We start from the raw sequence: 21639 nt of genomic DNA on the forward strand, positions 1-21639 counted from the left end.
TCCCAGACTGATATGCGCTGCGTAGGACGGAAGATCTCCACAGCTCTGTCGTGATGTAGCCTAAACTTCTCAGGCTGACTTGCGCACTCGAAGCTTGCTAGTACACCGGGTATCCCAGTTCCTGTCATATTCTCAAGCACCTCGTCGACAGCCGAAATCAACTCTGTTTCTTCCGACGGACTCCAAGAACTGCCTTCTTCTCAACACTCTATCACGCTTTCATCATCTAACAACCTCTCTCGACGCCACAGTGCTTGTCATTATCTAGTATTTTTTTTTTCTCTTACAGTTACATTTATTTAGTTCGAATATTACCAAACGCAATACGGAGTAAATATGCAATAAAAGAAAGGGGCGGGGAAACGCGTGCGCTACCCCCTTTCAAACGACGATTGCGTTTAGTGCATTTTTGAATACCGTCTCGGCACCACGAAATTTAATTAAAACCCGAGAACGGCATGTGTAGGCACGGGAAACGCGTGAAATATGAAATCACGGGGGCGGCCGATGAATCCCAAACACGGCGAAACGGGTAGACGATGACGGCGAGAAACTGTATTCCCGTAAACGGATCGAAAAAAATAATTTCGATTCGGATCAATCACGAACAACACGTCTGCACGCAATTGCTTACCGTGCCCCGTTGTGTTACGCGTGAACAGGTCACGCCGATAGTGTTAATATATTACGAAATGCTACGTTGCGTTATTAATGCGTGCGCGGATAATCAATCACGGGAACAGTTGGATTGCATTTTTTGTCTGGATTTAGAAACGGTCGGATGAGTTACGATATTTAAAACTTTATAATAAACCTATTGTATTTTAAATGGCTATAATAGTTTGAATCGGGATGAATTGGATTATATTTTTTTAATATTTTTCGATTAATTGACGATCGCAACCAAAAGTTATGTAAATAATTTTAAATAAGTTATTATTATCATTATTATTATGTATTATAATATTTTTTCAATGTCCTTAATTTTTTTTATAAAAAAAAAAAAAAAAATCATTTCTCGGTAAAAATGAGTGAACATCAAGCAAATCGATGAGGTTTTACATTTTCATAAAAATCACAAAGTCAACATGCAAAAATATCAAGTTTATGATAATTGGTACAAGGATAATAGTATTTATAACCTATCTGGGGGTGCGATTGTATTCCCTAAATTGTACCGTCGACGGTGAGCAAAGCGTGTGGTCGGCACAGTGAGCGGTTTTCTGCAACGAAAATTCTCTATTAAAAATTTATTCCATTCCATTATTCTTCCTTTACAAATATTGACAGTTATTTTTACATTTTAACCATCGTTACTTTTCAAAATGTTTTCTGGAACCAATTGCGTTCGACCATTGGCTTCATCTAACCTAATTGCGATTCGACTTTAACCTAATTAAATTGTGCACGGATGAATCTCGGACGACGGTGCGGTGCGCGTCTGTTTTTATTTATGATGTGGTATCCGAGTGAATTACCGTCGTGCAAACGCTTCTAATGCAAATGACAGAATACGCGTATTCGGCCAAGGTAAAGAAGTACGCGATATAATTTTTTCCCCTCCGTTATCCCTACTGAACATATGAAATCAAAATGGAAAGTGAAAAAAAAAAAAATTACTGCTCCACGAAACACTGTGGCCGGCGATTTGGACAACGAGCTATTATAATATTTTATAGATTGTTGTTACCGGACATTATACTGGTCCGTATGTATTGTTTGTGTGAATACAACTAATCGGATCACAAAAACTGGTCTAGAAGTAAAGGTCAGTGTCATGCTTAAATAAATATGAGTATGGGGAAAAAAGTATATTTCAGAGATAAGACTATGAAAAAAAATATATATATATCAGCTACCGAAGTTGGCGAAAATAATCAATTTTACTATACCTCTTCAAACTTAAAAGTTTTTTCCGAGAAAAAAAATAGCTTACGGCTTGCGCAAGACCCTACAGATGAAAGAATCAGTTCTTTGTTTAGTTGTTCATGAAATTAAACGTATTCGTTATTTTTCTTAGTTTTTCTTTCATATTGGAAAAACTTCTAAGAAAATCAAAATACTACCCGTCAAAATAAAATATCTTGTGGCTAGAATTTTTGATTTAATGAGATGCAATAAGAATTGTTGATGTGGAACGCGAAAGTTTGATTTTAAAAATTGATAAATCGATATAACCATACAAATTGTTACAAATGGTTACAAATAGTGATGGGAATTATCGAATGATTAGTAATCGAAAAAAAATAATCGAATAATCAAATGATTAGTAAACGAAATCAAAATAATCGAATAATCGAATGATTCATGATTTAACTGCTTGAACTGGTTGTATAAATAATCAAATATTATATTATCTATAAGCGTGAAGGTAAAAGGCATTTTCAATCCAAATATTTATACGTATTTAACTGATTAGTGTGGCAATTACCGATACCGGGAATTATACCAATGATTGAAAATAAAATAAATAACAATACAATACTGATGACAATGGACTTTTTAATTTAGTACCCAATGGACAAAGAGTAAAACATGCAATTTTCCGAATAATTAATTTGCTTTTGATAAATATGTCTAGTACCATTATTTCGATTATTAAAATCATTTGATTATTATGATAATCGAATGATTCGATTATTCCATTCGATTATTCCCATCACTAATATATATTCAGCCAGCAAATGTTCAATATCACCATTAACTAGTAACTCTTGACAAAATAATTTTGTTGGGCGTTCAAGATTTTCCTGAGCTTTTTTTTTCAAGTTTTGCTTAATGCTTGCTTGTCCAATATGTTTTCACTATCTTTATCATGATTGTGTTAATTTAAGAGTTAAGGTTAAGAAATGCTTTGGAAAAAGAGTTAAGATATGCAAATATAAAAGTAAAAACCCTTATGTGTGTGTATGCATTGGCGCTTCTCATGGCTAACCTCATTGGTTAAGGGGGTCATCTGGCCCCCCCCAAAAAATTGGGTGGTTAAAAATATTTGCGATTTTCCAAATGTTATTTCAATATTGAACTTGTGCTACTTCATTAGATCTAGGCTGATGCCTGAAATGCCAAGTTTCACTACCTCCAAAATTACCTTTAATGGAGTTGTTTTGCTAATGTTTATGGTGGAAGGTCGATATTAATGAAATATGTTCGACCCATATTGGTAAGAATGAGTGTGCGTCACTGTGTGTGTGTTAGAACTCTGCATGGTCCGGTCTTTTTCGGTCTTTGCGTATTGTAATTTTATGAGGTTTTATCCGGTTCGGTCCTTTCCTCTAAAAAAAAAAAAAATGGTCCGATTTAGTCCGCTTTCAATTCAAATTTGGTCTCGTTCGGTCCGGTCCCGTGATTTTTACTTTATACAATTTTATAAATTTATATGACGTAGTAAAATAAAAAATAATTTCATAATATTATATTATTTTAATTTAGATTATAACGTTTCGGGATACAAAAATAGCTCATCACGTTTTTATAATAATTATTATAGTCTTGTTGTTGACATAATAATCACCCATTAATAGATCTCCAAATATAACGCAGGGACACGTGATAATGAATTTACCTGCATTGTGTTTTCAGTATTATTTCCAAATGTATACAAATAAGAAAAAAAACCTAGCAATTATCACTATCGATTAATAATCTATAGACATTAATATTTTCCAATTCTGTGGAAATGATAACGACGAAATAATATAATATAATATGAGATAACTATGTCTATATTTCTAGAAATTCGAATCCCACATAATTTATAAAACTATTTTTGGATTAGTGCTTTTAAATTATACTTAATTATTAGGTACGTGTTATAAAAGTAGTAATGAATAATAGTCAGTGGCGCAACCGGTGGGGGGGGGGGACCCCGGAGTTTCAATTTTATTTTATCGGGCTGGTCCGGTCTGGTCCCGGTTTTTGTTAAAATTTATCGGTCCATTTCGGTCTGGATTTTTATTTTTATTTTATCGGTCCGATCGGGTCCTGGTCTTTGTTAAAATGTATCGGTCCAGTCCGGTCTAAAAAAAAAACGGACCGTGTATAGCTCTAGTGTGTGTGCATACGAAAATGAGAAAGAAAAGCTTTAAACATATGAACTGTAAGACAGTGACAATATAATATGGTCCTTAAACACTTCCTTATGAAATTGCTGGGGAACAATCTCCGTCGTTGTATTGATGTGATGCAGTCAATATGTTCTTAATTTACGAATATCGTCCTTATAGTTATTTATACAACTTTATATATCTTTACAAAAAAAAAGTACATATTCATTTCGTTTTCTCATTTCTTGAAACTTCTTTATTCGTTGGATCCCAAGCTTATCTGCCACAAGTCATAACCGTATCGTTGCCGACGATTTATAAGCCGCAATTTCATTCGGAATCTTTTTTTTTTTATATAAATCTCAGTCAACAGTGCTACCGTTGGAACTGAATAACACCTCGGTATCGTCGTACAGGAGTAAATTAGAAGGAAAACTCATCACAAGAATCGAAAACGTTTTCGACGTAACGCGCAGCAAACACACGTCGTGTTCCATCGTCTCGAGCGTTTTATTAGTTTTGAAGTGTTTTTTTTTTTTCTTTTACTCCTCTTTTCATTGGTGTCGATAAGCACTATCTATATATTCTCCTTATACACCGTATAAGTATATCGGAAATTCAACACACACACATACGACATAGAATATTTGCGATACATACTTTAGATCGTTGGCGTTTGCGTCATATGGGTTTTCGTAAGACCACCGTATTTGAAAATGTCTGTCATTTATTTAGTTTTAAATTTTAAACACCTTTCTAAATCCTCGTTATGTCCATCCGTTAGTTACCAGTGAACAGATTTACGATAATTTATTATATTCGTATCATGGGTGTACGCAGAAAAAAATGTCGGGGGGATTTTTGAAAAAATTAAAAATATTCATAAATATTATATAATTGTATTGTATACATCAATTTGCAAACCACGGGAAACTTTTAAATAACTAATAATTTTTTTCATTTTTTTTATCAGTAATACATTTGAAGGTCAGATAATTTATTTTTTGTTCCTGATATTTTGGGCGAGGGGTTTAACCCCTCCCCCACGTTCGATCCTGATTCGTATACTAGTCGGTAGAAACATTAAAATGTCAGTATTTTAATGTAGTCTCGTATTAACCAATATAAAAAGACAGACACCGATAAATATAAATACTTTATGTACGAATGAAGATACTTAAATTGATTTCGGTTTTCAAGCATAGTTATGCGTAATGAGTGATTATATTATTTTTTGATTGCACATTAGGAAAATAACAATTAACCCGTGAATTCGGAACACCGTAGAGTGCACATCTCATTTTACTTTACCAATTTTATGAAAATTGTAATACGATTACAGTAGTGTACAAATGTGAATTCGAACCGAATACTAGATGGAGACACTACGCAGCATAATACGCGATATTCGCCACGCCAGATCAACAATGGATAACCTAATAATAATAAAAACAGAAATCGAGAACGCATTCAAACACAAACAAATCCTCGGTATGATCAGTCTTGATATAACCAAGGCCTACGATTCCGTATGGAGACACAGAATACTAACTATACTAAGCAAAATTTTAACAAGCGGCAACATGTTCAAATATATATCAAACTTCCTAAAAGAAAGACAATTTCAGGTCAAGGTATCAAATACCTTATCCAATACGTTCTATCAAGAAAACGGTATTCCACAAGGTTCCTCTCTGGCAGTTACATTATTTCTCTTAGCTATTAATGATATCGTTGAAACAATACAAGTTCCCGTAATATCCAACCTCTATGCAGACGATTTCAACATACTATGCAGAAGCAATAACCTAAATACAGTGCAAGAGTTTCTCCAAAAAAGTGCGAACAACTTATCAGATTGGTCAAAAAAAACAGGCTTCTCATTCTCTAACCTAAAATCACAAAGCATCATCTTCACAAAACGAAGGAAAATAAAACCCCTAAAAATAACACTAGACAACCTCGTCATACCCAACCAAGATAAAATAAAAATACTAGGAATTACATTCGACTCCAAACTAAATTGGTTACCTCACCTTAAAAATATCCGTGATTCACTATCTCAAAAACTCAATATAATTAAAATAATTTCACATACAACTTGGGGTGGGGACAGCTCTACCCTTTTAATGATCTATAGAGCTTTAATCAGATCAAAAACAGACTATGGCTCAATATTATTCAACAATGCTAACACCTCCCACTTAAATATGATTCAAACCAAACTCAATACTGCCATAAGATTATCAATCGGGGGATTTAAATCCAGCCCAATTGAGAGCATTAGAAACATCGCCAACGAAATTTCCCCTAAACTCAGAAGGGAAAAACTACTTCTATTGCATTGTGCCAGAACCAAAAGAAATACAAACAACCCAGCAACCAAAATAATAAACACATATATACAAGAAGCTGAAAAAAAAAATATAAAAATAAACAACATTCTAGATAGAAAACCCTATAATTTCCCCCCATGGAACACGACATTCAACGTCAACCTCTCACTAACAAATTTCAAAAAAGAAAACACAATTCCCTCCATATATAAAAACATGCTTCAAAATATACTGCAAGAGCATCCAAACAGTGTTCAAATTTATACTGATGCCTCCAAAACCAACAACGGAGTCGGGGTTGCAATGATAGTAAATAATCAAAAAATAACATATAAACTTCCTCCCCAAGCCTCAATATTTACAGCAGAAGCGATTGCAATATACAAAGCAGCCAAATTTTTCCACTCAGAATGCGTAAGCCCCGAAACTAAATGCATAATTCTTAGCGACTCACTAAGCAATCTAATAGCAATCACAAATACAAGTAACCCGCCCGATACCACAAAGCTCATCCAAGAAGAAACCTTCCAGGCTGGCAAAAAAGGGAAACAAATCCTATTTGTATGGGTTCCTGGACATAGTGGTATACTGGGAAACGAAATAGCGGATAAAGAAGCTCATAACGCAATAGACTCAACATCAACCACAAATATAAATTCCATCACATTCGACGACGCGAAAATCGTAATCAACACTTACATAAACAATAAATGCCACTCCCACTGGCGACAACTTAACACTAAACTCAATCAAATTAAAAATAACACCAACCTATGGACAAATTCCGGACTTAGTAGAAAAGATGAAACCACAATCAACAGACTTCGAATAGGACACACACATCTAACGCACAGCTACTTGATGAGCAACGACGAACCTCCATCATGCGACACATGCAGAGTCCCCCTAACGGTAAAACATATCATCACCGAATGCCATAAATACAACCAGTACCGCGATCAATTCCACATCTCTGAACAAATCTGTCAAGCACTTGGACCAAACCCACAGGACACTAACAACTTAATTTTATTCCTTAAAAAATCAGAATTGTATAACTTAATTTAAAAAAAAAATTATGAAATATATTATTGTTAACACCTTGTACTAATGACCTAGATGTCGATGTATTCAGATCAATAAAAAAAAAAAAAAAAAAAAAAAAAATACGCGATATTTTGACGGTTATGTACTGTTTATTGTATAATTAGTGCATTGAATCAAATTTACAATAGAACATTGAAAAAACCTAGTTAAAAATCTTAAAAATGTAAAGTAAAATGTGCATGAAATGCACTAAAATATGAGTTTAAAAATAGTTTTTAAAAATGCGCAGGAAATCGAAGTTTTAAAAATTAAAAAAAAATAGTGGTGTTATTAGTTAATTCTTAATTCAATGCTAATGTTCATATTCCATTTAGTGATTTATTGTGTAAAAGTTATGTATAATATTCCCGATTGAATTTGAATCGAACTGACGTAAATTCATACAGTCCGGGTAAAAAATACAAAATATGTGTGAAAATAAATTTTAATCTAAGGCAATCGATAGTAAATAGTTAACCAACGAAAAACGTTGAAAAATAAAAAAAATATTCGATTCGACTTGAATTTAAGATGTGACAACGCTATGGCTCAACCGTGCAAGAAAACATACGCTTGTTTCAGTCGTCAAAGTGCAACGGACATTGGCGTATCAAGGATATGGCAAACTGTGCCTATACCAGGGTCGCAAAACTGTGCAGAAGTCGTATTTTTATCCTACACTAAAATCGAAATTTTTCCAGTATACTTTTTGAAATACGTAAATGTTGTCCATCTGTACACACTACGTGTGAATTCAATGATGAAATTATTAAAATAACACAAGGGCATTTGAATAAAAAATTTCATACGAAGAAACGATCGATGAATTTGCTAGTCATAAAGCGAGAAAAGCAAATTTTCATAGTTAAAAATTGTAATAATAAATTATAAAGATAAACTATATACCAAAAAAAAAAAAAAAAAAAAAGTAAAATTAAAGGTTAAAAAAAATATCATTACATCAAACTTTAATTGGTTAAAAAGCGATTTTTCTAAGTTTGTCAGGAGGGCTGGCGAGCCGTCGTACGCCACTGGCAACGGAGACCATGGGATTCGTATGAATACCGTTCCGAACACACATCGGTCATGGAAAAGGGCCCGCGGTTCGCGCGAAATATAAAATAACGTTTCGTCGTGTCGCGGGCTCAGAAAATTTGGGAACACTTTCCAGGAGCCGAACGATTAGTCGGACTGCACGAACTGGACGTGGTGTGTGTCACGTATCAACGGAAACCCGGTATCACTCGCCCGGGGGAAAAGCGGTACGTGAGCGATTCGTATAACACAAACGTGTGTGCGCGGATACGAGTCAAAGGCTTCTCTTTAGCGCGCACGTGTACACCGCGTACGCTGGTATCCGCGATTCTCGTGTGGTAATGACGACGGGGTAGGGGATGACGGCCGTATGCTGATAATTGCTCACCCCGTCGCCCAGGGCTTTGCGATAGCGTCTGCGTTCGGTCGGTCGAAATAATATATTGTCACGGCGGTGTTGCAGCAGTAATAGGTGGTATTGTTATGTAGAGGAGTGTAATAGTAAAACCGTACAACAGTTGTAAACGCCGGCGGACATTCGTCGAGCGAAATTCGCGCATACTATTTATTTATTTCGATCGGTCGTGTGTAACGCAATACGTACATAATGCGTTTCACATTTCACTCGCACCCCTATTGAACGTGTGTCGGCTGTTCTCGCGCGGTGAGCGTCAACCGTTTTGTACGCCAAAGGGCAAATTTAAAAGCTGATGAGAAACTCGAGTACCATAAAACGTATCGAACCGACGCGAAACATCGTAAAATGTCGTAAGATCGTTCAACCCTCTTAAAGAGCTAATCGAAATCGAAATAAAAAAATCAAAAACGGACACACCGTTCGCTTTCAGCATTTCCGAAACACCGGATTTGATCCACCGCACAATCTGAAACACAATTAAAATGGTATTGATTTGTACGAGCTAAATTCTGACGAGGACCGCTATTCCAGTGGTCCTGCCTCCGGGTTTCGTCCTCGCGAAACGAACGCACACCTCGGAACTCGGTCTGAAGAGGACACCGCGAAATATTCGTGTAATATGGTATCGTACACGTGCGTCCCGTCGGTAAAGCGATGGATTGTCGAGTTTCAACGAGTGTCGACGAACTGTGTTATCGCGTCTATCGCACACCACCGCTGCTGTACAGTATTTAAAAATGAAAATACTCTTCTGAATCTCGTCGGAGCATTTACACTCGGTAAACACATAAATCAAGTGTAAATTATTATTATTATAACTCACTGACCCGAAGGCGTTGTCTGAGCTCTTAATATACACTTCAATCTGGATAATAAGTAACAAAAAAAATAAAATAATTTCATAAAAAAAATAGTGCAAAATTGTAAATGCGTTTTGATACACGGCATTGTTAGTTTGGATTTTTGGTGCGTAAATGTAAAACTACAAGAACCATTGATACGCTTATATCCAAACACAGCATACCGCAGACTATGCTTTTTATACTTTAACTCGGATATATTTGCACATTCACACATTTCGGTATTTTATGTATAACGGATACAACGGTTATAATCAAAACCAATTATACCCAATAAAAACCTTATAAAACATCTTTATTATTATACTCATATTCGTATATCTTATCTTTAATTGTTGAATAGTCAATCAATCTGTAATTGTTTAAATACTATATAAATTTATGCTTGTGTTCATAAATAATGTTGACGGTTTTCCGACACGGGAACAATTGGCCATGCGAAAAAAAATGGATCCTCGAGATTGATGGCACGAACACTTAACCACTGCCGTTTCCGATTTATCTGTCAACGTTGCAAATGCAAATGTCGCACTGGAAATCGTAACTGTTTAAAGCAGGGCACCAAAACGTATTTATAACGTTATACTATTCAAAAAACGATTGAAATCGACAACAGATAACATATCGGAAAACGATAAACGATTGAAAACGGATAACGAAACAGAAACAAAAAACGATTAAAATTAATATCAAATAATATAACAGAAAAAGATCGAAACATAAAATAAATTGAAAAATATTTATAACTATCAGTAAAATAGATTTGGAACATAGTTATTTTTGTAAAATTGACTTAAATTCTTAGGTTATCTAAATCAAATAAATATAAAAGGATGTTTAAAACAGCAATACATTTATCAACTAATAAAATATAAATAATCGTTACCAATTATAATTTATAAATATGCTTTCTGAAATTACGTCGTATATTATCGGCGCTAAACTCGTATAGCCTATCTCATCAAAAATAATTTCGGTGAACACCGATAAAACATTAGTATTACACCGAACACAAGTTATAAATTGAAAATAAATTCATATTTTACGTGTTATGTGCATTTTATTGTTGTTGTACGACAAATATGATTGTTTTATTTATAAGTTATGAGTTATGAGAATTATAAAAAGAAAATATCGTTAAGGGTTGTATTAAATGGTGTATTGGTACGCACGAGGGTATACGGCGTACACCCATCAGCAGATTTTCGATTTTCGGCGTACACCTATTGTAAAATATTATACTCTTCTAAAATAACTCGATAACAAAAAAAAAAAATCAATTTAATAGTTCATTGGAAAAAATTGTTATTTACTATGAAATTGATTAAAATATTTATCTGTTGAAGATTACAGTTTACGCTGCAGTGTTTGATGTATTTTGTTAACTGTAGTGAATAACATTTGACAAAAAATTATGGAGTTTGGACATTCAGCCCATGGTTCTTAAATCTGTATCATGCAATTTATAACGTGCTACAAATGTATATCGTGTGGTGTTATATTTTTTAGTCGTAATAGAATGTATAAACATGTAGGTAGTTACAAAGGATTAATTAAATTTTTTCGAACGTATTGAGGGAAAAAATTGTCGAGCGAAGCGAGAAAATTTATTTTAGAATCCATATTTATTAGTGCAAATATTACCAATAGACCACTAGTTAAAGGTATATATATACTCGTATATATATATATTTAAAATATGTAATGTTATTTTACATAGTATTGATTGCTTAATATTACATTTGAAAACGTTTCAAATCTTACACTAATTTAAATAACGCAAAGCGCTAAACGTAAAACGCTAAATTGTTCATAACGTTTTAACTGTCGACAACGGACAACGGAAAATTTTTTAAACGTTTAAATTTGTATAACGTTTAAACGTTTAAATTGAATAACGTTTAAATTATTTATAGCGTTTTACGCTCAATTGCTTATAACGTTTAAATGTCCCATAACGGTAAACAATGTATACAATTTCGATTTAAGCCCTGGTTTAAAGTCCAACGGCGTATCGCTCGGAATCAAAACGCCTTCGCCTATGTACTTTCTTTTCTAAGTCGTGGATTGATGATAACGAAAGCACGAAGTGATGGGGAAGAATACGGCCGTCGGGCGCTAGCCGTCGACGGACGTGAGTTGTCCATCGTAATTTTTATTTTATTATTTTCGGTTCGGACAAATTCGAATTATTCAACGTCAGCAGCTGTTTGTATCCCTGTGTCTAGGAAACCGGTACAACAACACGATGTCGTAGGCCGCAGGTTTCCTACTGCTCGTACGAGACGCACGCAAACGACTGCTCAGTACACAGGATGTGTAATAATAGCCTTTGTATGCAGCAGAGAATACGCTATGGTCGCCTGGAAAGCAAGAGAAATTAATATAACCGTCGTTTTCTTATCAGGTCCCGTGCAAATCAGCCGAGACGTTGTGTCGTCGGATACGTAAATAATCACCTGGACGTGAGTAAGTCACGAACGATACGAGCCGATGATACGGAAAATGTGTCGAGATAACAATATTTTATTAACGTATCAGACGGAGGTCAACGAGACACGGTTGATTTTCGGTCGTGGTTGACGGCAATACTAATATGAATTAGAATAAAGTACATAGTTTGCCTTTACATGTTTTGATAGCCTTTGGTCTAATAAACTTCTATGTCCGTACGTGTTTGAGCGGTTAATTATACTTAAAAGTACGCACAAGGCAGTAGTTACTCGGATTGTGCGCGGGAAAACGCGTTCGATAAGAGGACGTGCAGATACATCTGTCATTCAAGCATGAAAATACGTTATACGCGGAACACAATTACCGTTCATTGTACCTTCGTAATAGAGAATGCCATTTCGGGGTGTTTTTTTTCTCAAGAGATAGGAAAGAATATAATTATTATCAGGGATGTAGCGTTTTTATTTTTTTCATTTATGAAATTGGATTCTTAGTTATTTATATGTTAGACCTTGTGAAATTTTAAATTTTTTTTGTTTAGTTACAAAAAGTTATCGACCTAACCTAACAACCTAACACTAATCCAGCTATCGGTAAAACATAAAAACATTAGATAATGTTCTTTTTTTTAAAACAAAAATAAAAAAAAATATCTTTTGCAATGGAAATTCACACCGAATGGTCGTGTCTCACGCGGTATAGATTTTCTGCTCGAAAATCAAAGAGAAATAATTTTCTCGAGAAAACGGTAATTATTACCGTTCGATTTTTATAGGTCCACTATAGTATACGCATTCTCATATATACACGCCTGTATTATCCTCGGTGTATGGAAAACGTAACAACCCGTGGCATACTTTTGAGTATCACGCCCTTTTCAAAAGAAGGGGGAATGAATTTTACACGTGTATTCACATTTATAAGTCTTTCTAGTGTGATATAAATCATAAATAACAAACATTTGAAGAAAAAAATTTCCAGGGGATGCCTGCCCTATTCTCTCCCAGGGCCACTGTCGGGGGTGCAATACCCCTCCCCCTATAAATGACATATTTATATAGTCGGCAATCATCAAATTAAGTAATACGAATATTTTAGAATTCTGTTTTAGACAGCAGTCGTTTGTATACTTGTAAACCCCCCCCCCCTAAATCAATATTTGTTGACGCCGGCCCTGCCACCTTTCCTGAGGACGATCCTGTCTGAGTAGGAGCCAAACTCGCATGACGCGTCTCGGACAAATGTAGCGAGTCTGCACGTTCGGTAGACACTATTTTATGTTGTCAGCTTTGATATGAGTATTGATTTTAAATACTTATTAACAGCGTTTATAATCGACGGTATAAGATTCAATTTTTAATCGAATTATTGTTAATCGTCTGTGTAAAACATTACAATGATTCAAAATAAGCTCACGACTCGTTTGAAAACGCAAACATCGAAGAAAACCGCGGTCCAACACCGAAAACGTTTCTGCACGAACGTTCGACGACAGGTCGATTTGCTCTAAGAGCACAATATCGGCTCGACGGAACGCCGATTCGCCGTGCTGTACGTTTGCAAGACGGCGCTTGCTCTTAAGAAGTCGCTGCGGAACACAAGGAAAGTGTGCGTGTTTAACAATGTGAAATTTTTGGAAACGCTCCCGGTCGGGCGGTCGGTCGGTCAGTACGACAACGACTGGACACGAGGCATTGTCTCAACTGGGTAACGGAGAAACGGGCGGTGGATGCACCGAAACAAGGGGGTAGATTTAAAGTTTCATATCGAAATCGGTTTTTTTTTTTTTTTTTTCATGTAGAAAACAAGCGCCAAAATAAAATTCGCCAATGGCACCGCGGAGCGCGGTTACGGCACGGAATCGTGGCCCAGTGTTTGTTTTAGCGGTGTAACGCGGCGCGCGTGCAACGCATACCGGACTCGGACATATCGGAACGTTGTCGGAGAGCAGCAGCCGATGAACTAGACGGGAAACGGCTACGAGTTGTTTTTACGAAAGCATTCGGGTGCGCTCAAAATTCACATCGGGTCCGCGAGACGGATCCCGTCCGACCGTACAATATATTTTATATTTATGTACGTAGCGTTGCGTACGGCACAAACGAACGGAAAACTTTTATTTCGGATCGAATGATTCGAATACGTTGTGCACTAGTCGGGGTCAGCCTCGAGTTTATAACAACTCTCACCCTCGTCCCTCGCTCATAAAGAGATGTTCTCGTGGAGCTTCCTAATCGCACACGCGCGCTACTGCGGTACCTTGGAACGTAACACCAGCGTTTAAGTATGTTTTCGCTATTATAACTTTTACCGCATTAGACACATCGTACATAGCACACCTTAGCTTATATAAATATGTAAGTATACACGTACCGTAAGTAACTTAACATGGTTTATGCAAATCGAGCGAGTGACGAGGCAATCACTCGATTGCCCGGTGGTACGATGACCTAGGTTCATAGCTTTTCGTCTTGGAGTCTTGGAGTTGGAATGGACTGCACGGTAAACGGTTTAAACAAATTATTATGAAATCAATTTTCGAATTGAACTAACATTAAACTAGAAATGATAAAATAATCATCGGGACAGATATGAGCCGACCAGCAGAATATCAATAAATACGAGCCGTAACGATAATAACGCACAAAGAAATAAACAACAAATTTTATAAAAACCGTGAACAAATCGTAGTCGACTGGTTGACGACTGTAATGTTAGCGGTGACGGCAAATTTGGCGAAGGACGTAGTACACAAAAGTAGGCAACGGTAGAAATAAACCAGTCACAACGGTACGCAATGCAAATGGTAACTAACGGTTCGGTAACATAACAAAATGGTAACAAAGAATGAAAAACACACGACAAAAGCGACGACGCGCATTGACGTGAGTTAAACCGAGAATCCCCTCGTTTAAACATCAACGTAAGTGAGTGAACTTGGTCAACGCAACTGGGTTTAACGAACGACAAACGAAAACGTCTCTGTCCAAGCAATCGCAACCATTGAACAACCGCATAAATCATACGCAAAATAGCGGACAGCGATTACGAGACGTTATCTCTTAAACAATTTTTCGATATGGTAAATGTATTCAGGCGCGGATCTAGAACTCAAATTGGAGATGGGTCATTTTTTTCGAAAGTACAAAAAGATAATACACAATTACAAAATAATAAAAGTAAATTATTATATCAAATTAGAACGTTATGAATATATGAAATTGTTAATTTTTAAAATTAAATAACAAAATTTAATCTTCTTTGTTTTGTTTTTCCAAATTTCGAAATAATATTATCAACATTTATGTGTATATTCTTGTGAATATTGAACAAAGCGTTCCTTTCCCATGTTCAAACGAAGCCATGAAACCTTAAACCTTAAAACGCCTGAGAGTGAATAATGATCGCATGTATAGTATTTTTTAAAAAGTTATTAGAACCTAAATTAGAGGTTAACGGTGCCATAGCGAGTATATGGTATAATATTATATAAACATACGGGTAACAGTTTGGGAGTAACCGAATTGGTTCCCGTTTGTGTACAGGTTAGGCGAGCCGTGCATTGAAAACAAAAAACAAAATTTTAAAAGCTATATGTATGACATATATACACAATTATTATATCGATAAGATAGAGTATAAAAATATAATAGATATAATATAGATTACTAGATACTAGCAAATTACTAGCAAACAGGAAAGAAATAACAAATACTTGAAAAATTGTATGACTGAGTACATTAATGAGAAGATTACGAGAATTGAATAGGTATTTAAAGAAGATTAGCTTCGAATTTGCAAATCAGTGGTTTTAAAATGTGTTTATTATATTTTATTATTTGTATTTTGTACACCTAAGTGATGACTTCCAAATCAACGGCTTAAAATTGTATATTTTATTCATTTTTTTTTTTTTTTTAACATACGTTAACGCATATTAACCAAGCCTACTTTAAAGTTGACAGTTCTAAGCAGTGGCGTAGACATGCTTTTTGAAAGGGGGGGGGGGATCAATAAAAAGAAAACGACATAACTAAATGGGATGGAAAAATTGAAAAAATCTCCCATCCTCTCAAATTTTTTTTACTATTTTATAATTTTTTAAAAAATTTTAGATAGTAAAATATTTAACAATAGGAACAATCTGATGTCTGACGGCACTGCTATTTTTGTAAATGTGGGTACAATTATGAACTATGTTTCTCCACGAATCCATGATAGGTTCAATAAATTATCAATTATCCCCTGAATTTCTTTTTTTTTTAGGTTTCAGATAAATAAATAGAATGTACTATGTATATGCGGTGAACTAAATCTGTAACGATAATGATCTCATTCTCTTTTCTCATAACAACGATAGTATCCGATAATATTTTAAAGCCCATGTTACATACATATTGTTATATACATAGTATTGTCTCTATAAATTATAAGATAAGCTATAATAAAGTATAATCATAGTCGTCATTGGCATTTCGACCAAAATACCAAATAAACATTACTTTGCTATAAACGAAAATAAAATTTTAATGGTTTTCAGTGTTGACTAAATTGTCAAAATTCAATAGCTCGATAGATTCACATCACAAAATATTTTTTTATTGTGCATACTATATAATATAAGGCAAAACAAAAAATAATTAAATAATAAAAAGCTAATGGGGGGGGGATTTAACCCCCACGTCCCCCCTTGTATACGCCACTGGTCCTAAGCCTGTTAAATTGAGAAGGAAAATGTGCGTAAACGGAAACCAATTCGGTTATACCTAATAAAATACCTTTTTCAGACGATAACCAATACGGCACGTGAGGTTGGAGCTCGGGAACCAATTCGGTACCAGCCAACGAATTGACTGTAATTTTATCTAAGAATAGTTATCTTTCCGTCGAAGGTCGAACACTCAAAAATTTCCGCAGATTTACTATTATATTTTATTTATTCGCCAACAATATTATAGTCTATCAGTAATTTTATAATCACTATTAATATTCTTAGAAGTTGGATGGAAATTATGATTTTATGAACAAGTAGTGATGTAGTTTAAATGTATATAAATATACAAAATATACAAATGTTGTACAACATTTTTATTGTAAGAAAAAATCTAATTGAAAAAAAATTAAAAACGCATCTTATGCATATTTTAATTTTTAAATAAACACAAAGGATCTAATCTTGATGTTTTTCTTTCCCCCATGACCCTCCCCCTGGATCCGCGCCTGAATATATTTCTTTTATCAATTTTCTATTTTTTTTTAGTTATAGAAATTGATCTTGCTGGAAATCAAATATTTAAATATTTATTAGATCCGTATCATATTATTTACCATTCAGTCCAAACTATGTCAGGCTCTGCGTCTTGCACCTCTACACGGACCGGTCTCTTACCATCTTGCTCACCCGTCCACCTGATACACTTTCCAGTCATATCACTCAATCTCATACGAACATTTCTCCCTCTGTTCCCTTCTTTGATCATTTCATATTGTATAAAAAAGTATATGAAACCATTCGCAGTCGATATGGCTTGCCCGACTCGTTTCAACATAAACTCTCTCGCATCGTAATCTTCGCGTTTGGCGTCACTTTTTTCTATACACAATATGTGTTACACATTTTATGTTTTCACTAAACTAGAACCTCGTCACATGTAAAAATCATAAAGTTACAACAAACATATCAAAACGTGATGACTTGAACTTATAAAAGTTAAAAAAGTGATATTTTTTAAGTGATTTGTTTTAAATTTCGGATAATAGTGCAACGACCGCAGTAATCTTAACGACATAAATAGATAAATGTATTTACGATTCCGATACGTTGTTGACTTTAAAAAATTATCTCGGATCTCATTCCTCGTTCGCAGACGATTTAAGGATTTTTGTTTTATGCCGGTCGAATGCCAAATCGCGTAATAATAAAACAATTGCGCGGCCATCGGACCGGAACACGCTATAAACGCGCATCGCCATCTGTCGGACTCAAAGAGCGTGTTTTTTCATGCTGCTGTTCCTAGATGTCACGGCAAGTATGGTACGGAGCGTGTGTCTCGAGTAAAATCGAATTTCGAATCCGTCGAGTACATTAGGTACGAAGAGAATTTACTGGAAAAAAAAAAAAAAAATGTCCACATCAAATGAATGACCTTGAACAGTTTCATCAATATTTCCAAATGTCATATGGAATATTTGATCGAAGTAAACAACAGCACATACCTCGCCACTGGATAATGGCGACGCCGGGAATTTTTCCCGGGGCGGGCCAAAAGAAGACCAATATATATTAGGGCTCTGTTAACAGAGGCTGGACTGCCCTGAGTGCCCTTTTTTGGGCTCCGCATCGGGAAAAAATGATTCACTAATGTTATCGACAAATCTAAACTGTAATTTCTTAAGTTTTAAATACAATATGTTTTAGACATTTAAGTATTGTACAAAAAAGTATAAAAGAGTTAATACATAACAAAATTGAATTACCTGTAGGCTGATGGTCGAATTTGTAACATCAAGTAATTCAGGAGAAACTTTTTTTTATTAGCTACGTTAAAAAATAAACGTATTATACCTCGTTTAGACATTTTGATTAATATTGTATTTTGAAAAAAAGAATAAAAGATTAAAAGGTAATAATAAAAGAGTACGCGACTAAATAAACAAAAACTGTGCTACGACGTCAGTAAAAAGGTTCACTGTTCACTAGTCTCTAGCTGCTACATGCCCACATTACAGACTGATTGGACGTCGGTGTATAGGTTTTATGTACCGATGATTGAAATCTAGACTTTACGGTCATATTTCAGAATTATCTAAAATTAGATTTATTCAATAATATTGCCGCAATCCCGTCTAAGCCGTTTCCGCGAACAACCACATAAATTATAAAATGTACACAGTCCATAATATATCTATAGCTGTGTGTGACGTGTGTATGACTTAGGAAAACTAGACCACGAAATTACAGGTACATGTACTGTTTACGTAACAATACTTAATGTAGTGATCGTTGTGCAGGACACTACGATCGGTACCACATTAATTATTTAACGACGTAGCACGTTGTATGTTATCTTGAGACGTTGGGTTGAGAGAGATAGGTAGGTGAATAATTAAACACTGGAATATTAAACTTATAAACTTAATGTTTTTAATAATTTATCACAATAAATTAACAAACAGTTAAAAACACAAAAAAATAAAATGACGAGTTATTCTGGACTAAGAATTATATACTCGCGTCGATGTGGCTGTAACAAAGTCCACGGCGAGCAATAATTTATTAATACGGGAAATGGCCAGTATAACACTGTCTATTAGAACTACCCCTATCTACATCTGAATAATGCTAAATGGTCAACCCGTATTTATACGGGTTCCAATGACGTAAAAGTGGCCCTATTTCTAATATTACTTTATTTTACTGTCGATTTATCATTATTATATTAAGACACTTTTTGCAGTTAAGCACCTTTGCTCTGGATTTCCTGCGATTAGGCATAATTATTTAAAACTACAGGTTGTTTTCACCCATGCCCTGGATTTCCTGCACGTAGGCATAGTTATTAATATGTATACTAAATTATATTGAATATTGATTATTAAATATGCTTAGCCTTGGGCTTACTACATTAACGATTATAATTTAAACTATTAAATTCAATAAAAATGTTTAGGCGGGCCAACGGGTGAGCCAGAGGTGTCCACACTAACCGCCTTTGTCACCACCACTGATCGTATCAACTCAAAAAATAAAAATATCGAATACATATTTTCTAGATTTTCAATTATATAAATTTCGTTTAAAAACATTAAAAAATAACGTTAAGTTAAAATTAAAAAAAAATACATAGTTCATTGTTTCTTAATCACCGCATAATCGGTGTAAAAACAAAATAAGACTTTTTCAATTTTGTTGTACAAAGTTTACTCACCCACTGGCTTACTGTAGGATATTAAAGATAAGGAAAAAAATTATCTTCAATGACTTAATCTTAAATACTGTGATTCTTGTTTTCGAAAACGGGACGGGACAATTTTTATAGTATAATGTGATCGTTGATTTCTTTCTATGTCATCTAACGCGGAAATGCGTTTATTTAATCATATTGGAATACATAAACTTGCGGTCTCCGATCCAAGTCAATTCGCGGGCGAGCGAGCTACCAAAGTGACTATAGATACCGCACTGCCGTGTAACGAAGAAGGCACAATTATTTATAGAGAGGATTTAGCAATAGAACATTTTTGTGTACTTATATCAAAGACCACCCGAACGCCATTGCATTATTTTTTCTCGGGCCACAAAGACACAAGAGTGATATCGTCGATTAGAATACAATTAATAAGCAACGTACATAATAATAAAGTGTATTTAAAAAAAAAATTAATGAGTGCAGACATTGCTTCAAAAGATAATAGTACTTATTAGTAATAATGATAATTTAATTATAATAGTAAGATAACTTGATTCTTTGATTAGATACGTCGTTTGAATAGATATAATTTACGGGGAAATTGTTGCAATCAATATTGATCATAAAAAAATAATGAAATTGTAAAAAATGAAATTGATGTATTATTAAAATTGTTAAAATATACCTACATATTTCGAATGCTAATAAGTTTTTATTTATATTTAATTATATATTCTATAATATAGATACAGATTCTATATATATAAAAAAATACATATATATATATATATATATATATATATATATATATATATATATTCTATATAATTGAATTTCTATGTAAAAAATTACAAATCCTCTTTACTTACTTAATCCATAAAAGAACATGAGAACCCAATAATTTAAACATGAAATTACCTTTAACACCGCGGGGCAAAACCGTTCAGTATAAATTTATAGTAGAAACTCAATTTTCCTTTTTTTATTTTTTTGCTCACAAAAATTGTTCCAAAGTTATTAATTATTGTAAATTTTTTGTTTATATACATCATAGGTTATATTTTCTTTTTTAAGACAAAAATAAAATTAATGTCAACTAAGAATTTATATTAAATGGTTTGTCGTGCAAAATAAGGGTTTTCGGTCAAAATATTGCAAAAAAATGACTATTTTATTAATAGATCCACGAGGAACACGGTCACTCGTCACACACTCGCAATGTAAGAACTCGTATTTTAGTCCCCATTATCGTCGATCTATGGAGCCTAAGCCCGGGGCAAGGTTTTCGGTATCACGTCACTTTGAAATGAAATATGATTTTCTTAAAAGTGGCGTAGTCCCTTTAAAGCGTGGAATTTTGATAACAATGATAATGAATGTTTAATATATATACATAATATTTATAATACTTACATTCCTTTCGGTAAATTATTGGCACTAATAATTAAAATCGATTAATTTTTCCACGAAAGAACGTAGAACGCTGTACGTAAC

General features: G+C 34.4%; 1 protein-coding gene across 1 annotated transcript; it reads left to right on the forward strand.

The window, feature by feature from the left end:
• The first annotated feature begins 5469 nt into the window (after window positions 1–5469).
• On the forward strand, window positions 5470–7458 carry LOC112687685. Its single transcript, XM_025560545.1, has one exon. It carries the CDS (start codon window positions 5474–5476, stop codon window positions 7448–7450), a length of 1977 nt encoding a protein of 658 aa, XP_025416330.1. The 5' UTR covers window positions 5470–5473; the 3' UTR covers window positions 7451–7458.
• The last annotated feature ends 14181 nt before the right edge of the window (window positions 7459–21639 follow it).

Source organism: Sipha flava, unplaced genomic scaffold (genome assembly GCF_003268045.1).
Source record: "Sipha flava isolate LNK unplaced genomic scaffold, YSA_version1 35a_pilon_pilon, whole genome shotgun sequence".
NCBI classification, from domain to species: Eukaryota; Metazoa; Arthropoda; class Insecta; order Hemiptera; family Aphididae; genus Sipha; species Sipha flava.

Coding starts and splice junctions, on each gene's coding strand:
- LOC112687685 (XM_025560545.1), top strand. CDS start 5,474: ATGGATAACCTAATAATAATAAAAACAGAAATCGAGAACGCATTCAAA.